This window comes from Anneissia japonica, unplaced genomic scaffold, assembly GCF_011630105.1.
Source record: "Anneissia japonica isolate Jap-2015-1 unplaced genomic scaffold, ASM1163010v1 scaffold41065_len8970_cov175, whole genome shotgun sequence".
Lineage (NCBI taxonomy): Eukaryota > Metazoa > Echinodermata > Crinoidea > Comatulida > Comatulidae > Anneissia > Anneissia japonica.
In genome coordinates, this window is record NW_022700723.1 from 3,065 (window position 1) to 7,417 (window position 4,353).

The 4,353-nt window shown below is 35.7% G+C and overlaps 1 protein-coding gene across 2 annotated transcripts; it reads left to right on the forward strand.

Annotated features, from left to right (window-relative positions):
- Window positions 1-1,566: 1,566 nt before the first annotated feature.
- On the forward strand, window positions 1,567-4,021 carry LOC117103409 (delta-type opioid receptor-like). 2 transcript variants are annotated; one of them, XM_033243947.1, is made up of 3 exons: window positions 1,567-1,721; window positions 2,005-2,175; window positions 2,451-4,021. In XM_033243947.1, the coding sequence occupies exons 2-3, from the start codon at window positions 2,123-2,125 to the stop codon at window positions 3,481-3,483; spliced, it is 1,086 nt and encodes a 361-aa protein (XP_033099838.1). In that variant the 5' UTR covers window positions 1,567-1,721; window positions 2,005-2,122; the 3' UTR covers window positions 3,484-4,021. The 2 variants fall into 2 exon arrangements, with proteins under 2 accessions (XP_033099838.1, XP_033099839.1); XM_033243948.1 differs by lacking the exon at window positions 1,567-1,721 and having other exon boundaries at window positions 1,874-2,175.
- The last annotated feature ends 332 nt before the right edge of the window (window positions 4,022-4,353 follow it).

The following is a 4,353-nucleotide window of genomic DNA, read 5'->3' on the forward strand; positions in this document are numbered from 1 at the left end:
AATCACTTTTGTAATGTGGGACCGTCCCGCACGATGCGAGACGGTTGGTAACTATGGAAACTACAAAGGGCCAAGTTGGGAATAACTTAAAAACTGCAGAGCGTAGTCTTACGTACACCATGCAGTGCGTCGCTATTGCCTTTTTGGTGTGTTGGACCCCGAAAAAACGTGCTGTATCTGTCGTACACAATCTGCCAGTGTTTCGATTTTAACTCCTCGGTAGCTCACGAGATTACAGATGTCCTCAATGCTGTTAATCTCATTATTAATCCCAGTATTTATGCTTTCTAGTTTAATGATGTCAAGTTGCCAGTGAAGACGATTTTACAAAGAATACTTTGAAAAATGCAACAGAAATCATGTCGTCAATGCTGAATCAACAGGTCGTGTCGCACCTTCTACTCCAACGACTGTTTCCTCAGCTCAACAACATACACACACATAGAATAATTTTCCTTCATTTAGAAAATGTGTTTGTTGTTTTTAAGCTCATTTGCACATCTTTCAGTTATTCCATAATTTGTTATGTGTTCTCGCTGACAAACTGTAAACCTCGTGAACAGGCACTGAAATAACTATGCTGTGGGAAGATGTCTGTTAGTTTTCTACTTTCGACATTCTTTTCTACCGCTAGCCGTTGCCACTAGGTTCGACAAGTGGCATGCTGTATTGGGCCGCATTGAAACGAGTATGACTAACGTACTTTAAGATCTATGCATTTGTTTGTCGTCAGAAGTGTTGGTTTCATTCATGTCTCTCTTTGCTTGATTTTATCATGTTGCTACTATAAGACCCCGTGGGTCCCTTGGGGTTGCTGTCTGGGCTTATGTACAGGATAAAGTTGCTGTCATTGGTATTTTTGTTACCCTCAATGTATAATAGTTCCAATAAAAAAAAATCATCCGTGTCTCTCTTCACATGATTAAATGTAGTTGGGCGTGGCCTTTAATGTCACTGTTTAAGGTCACGTACAGGTAAAAGTTGCTGGCACCTGTGACATTATTGCAAAATATCTACCTGGGAGTAATATCCAATTATTTTTTATCCATGTCTCTCTCCACATAATTAAATGCATTATTTAACACATCGGCATTTAAAGGTTATTTAGAGATTTAGAGTGCTAATATTTAGGCTATCGGTGAGTTAATATGCTAACTCAAAAGATGTTCATTCTTCAATTTTATCATTAATTTTAAAAATTGTGTCATTTCATTCAATCATATTGAGTATATTTTAATAAATAGTTTTAAACATTGAAATAATAGAGAAATTATTTAAAGATATACCTCCGTTGTAAAATAGGAAAACCTTTCAAAAATTAGATTAACAAAATAAAAAAAAAGAATTTAAAAGGTTCAACCTCAAATAAGACACATATAGATACGGGTACAACTCGGTTTACGGACTAGCAGACGTTTTATTATGATTAGGTTATCAAAGGATTTAAGAATCTACGTCAATAATTATGGAACCGTGCATAATTGTAGTTCTCCCGTTCAATTAAAAGCTAATCTAACAATAGTTATCAAAGTTCAAGAAGAAGCTCCTTTACGATTGGTTGTAAATGAGTTCTGAAACTAAAATCAGCTGTTATATTCTGGGCTGAAAATTCAATTGCGTGTGGCCAAATCCACCGTAACCAAGGCAGGTACTTCTTCATGAACTTTAATTTTAGATCAAAGCTATCAATTGCGTGTAACGACATCTCAGCCGTAACGCAGGTAGGACTGAACTCCTAATGTATCACTTTGTTGACAAAAACACACGAATGTAACCAATTTATTTTCAAAACTGTTAATGTTCTAAGTAGACCAATTATCAAAAACATTATAACGGAATCATATTGCTCTGTTAGAAAAAGGGCCTACTCCATCATGTTCATCGCTATTGAAGGGTTGTAGTTTAAGATCATTTATATGTGATCTTATAGAACTATAATTATTTATAAAATAATGTACATATAAAGCAAGGCTAATAGGAGTTTCTCTCCATCTCTTGATGAAGACTAGTCAATGGATAACTTCATAACGCCATCCAACTGAACAATTGGAATGATGTGACGCCATCAAAACGGCTTTGGGTGAAGGATACAAAGTAATATCACTTCACTTCTAAACGGTAAATGGCAAATACTACACGAGCCGCAATGGAGAACCACACGACAGAATTGAGTTCGTAAGTAGCATAAATAAATATAATAAAATAATATAATAACGTCATTTTGACACTGAACGCTAGACCGACTTTTAGTTGACTCAGTTTTATTATCTTTCATTAAGTGATCGACTACAGACATTTCAACAATTGGTATTCAGTTTAGTTTGTGGTCAAATAAAACAATATAATCCAGGAAGAATGTGAATTTATATTTACCGTTAAAATTATTATTATTATTATTATTATTATTATTACTATTATTATTATTATTACCAGTATTATTAATTTTGTAGACTTATGACAACCGTACCAGCCGATAACTACACACAACATGTAGTTATAGTAGGCCTAACAGTACGCTTCATCGTCGGTCTAACTGGTATCTTCGCCAACGTCTTTGTAGTAATGATGTTTTTATGGGCCAGTGTCCACAAGAAATCCTTCACTCACTTACTTCTTCTACATCAGTCGATAATTGACAGCATTGCAAGCTGTTTGTTTCTAGTTTACTATACCAATGCGGCACCAGATGGACCTCGAGGTAACATATTCTGTAAAACGCGCTCCAGTTTCTGGTTATTTGCATTTGCGTCAACATACAATCTCGTCATCTTGACCATAGAACGCTATATTGCTGTAGTTCATCCAGTGACGTATAAAGAAAAAACCCAAGAGAAAAGTAACAAACGTTACTTGGTGATCCCATACATCATCGGTATAGCAATTGCATGCCATCTCGCAGTTATTGGCAACACAAACAACCAGGGGAAGTGCTATTTTGAGTATCGCAGCGACGCGTCACAACTAGCATCGGGTCTGATAATTTTTTTCCTTGCTTGGATGATACCATCCCTGATTTTAGTCGTCTGCTATACATACATACTTAAAGGGCTTTACTACAGAGCGAGACGTAGTGGTACTGTTACATCGGGCCATGGTGGCAATAACCTAAAGATGGCCCAGCGTAGTCTTACGTACACTTTACTATTCGTCGCCATAGCTTTTTTTCTGTGTTGGACCCCAAATTACGTGTTGTATCTGTCGTATACAATCTGCCAGTGTTTCGACTTCAATTCCTCAGTTGCTCACGAGATTACTGTTATCCTTGATGCCGTTAATTTTATGATTAATCCCATTATTTATGCTTTCAAATTCAATGATTTCAAGTTGGCAGTAAGAAAATTCTACAAAGAATACTTCGAAAAATCAAACAGAAAGCATGACAGAAATATAGCGGAGGTTGAATCAACAGGTGTCGCATCGATGTCAAAAACATCTACCCGAGCGACGGTTTCCTTTATTCAACAAGATGTCAAAAATAATTAGGCCTATGATTTCTTTTGCATATGGAATGTATTTGCTGTTTGTGAGCTCATTTAACATAGTACATAAATGTATTATACGTTCGGAATGATTTCTTATTTGATTTATTATGTCAGTTGGTACTTAAAAAAAATGTAGGCTAAAACGATACTCACATATAACCAAGATTCAGCATTTAGTTTATTTCATTAAAAAAAAAATATTACTGACTCGACTTTAAACACCGTATGTCTTTACATTACAGTCAAGAGTTATCAGTCACCATAACAATAAAGTCATTGAAGTAAAAGAGTCTCCCTACAACGGTAAATATTACACATTTTATAAAGACTAATTGTATTACATTTAAAAGACCCCACATGGCGGGCAAAGTAGGCTACGGCCCCCGCGGGTCACATGTGGTCCGATTGCAATATATTTGCAGCCCCTGACAACCCCATAATATGCGGCCCACCTGACACATTTAACTAGAAAACCCCTGGCTTATACGGCCCGACACTGCTTATATGTACACATTTACATATAAAGTATAAAGTAGTATAATAGCTACAGTGCATGAAGGTTTCTTTTTTTTTTTCTGAAAGTGTGAAAGTTCGGGTGCGGCCCTCAGTGTTAAATCATAAATTCACCTTGGCCCTCCGACCCATAATTATGCCCAAACTTGTGTGGCTTTAAAGTTAACGAACTCAAAATATTATTGAAAAAATAGGCACTGTAATAATATTTAATATATTTTATAATAACATGACTGGTTTAGAAATCATAATAAATTTCTCAAAAGCCACGATTTTTCTTGGAACGTTATTAGCATGAAATAAGCCTACTACATGTGCTACATTTTAATTTAAGATTTAAAACCTTGCACATGGATTT

What these genes read in the sequence shown, in the direction of transcription:
- LOC117103409 (XM_033243947.1), top strand. Translation starts at nt 2,123, where the DNA reads ATGGCAAATACTACACGAGCCGCAATGGAGAACCACACGACAGAATTG. An exon ending in CACACGACAGAATTGAGTTC is followed by an intron (nt 2,176 to 2,450) that starts GTAAGTAGCATA and finishes TTAATTTTGTAG; the next exon opens with ACTTATGACAACCGTACCAG.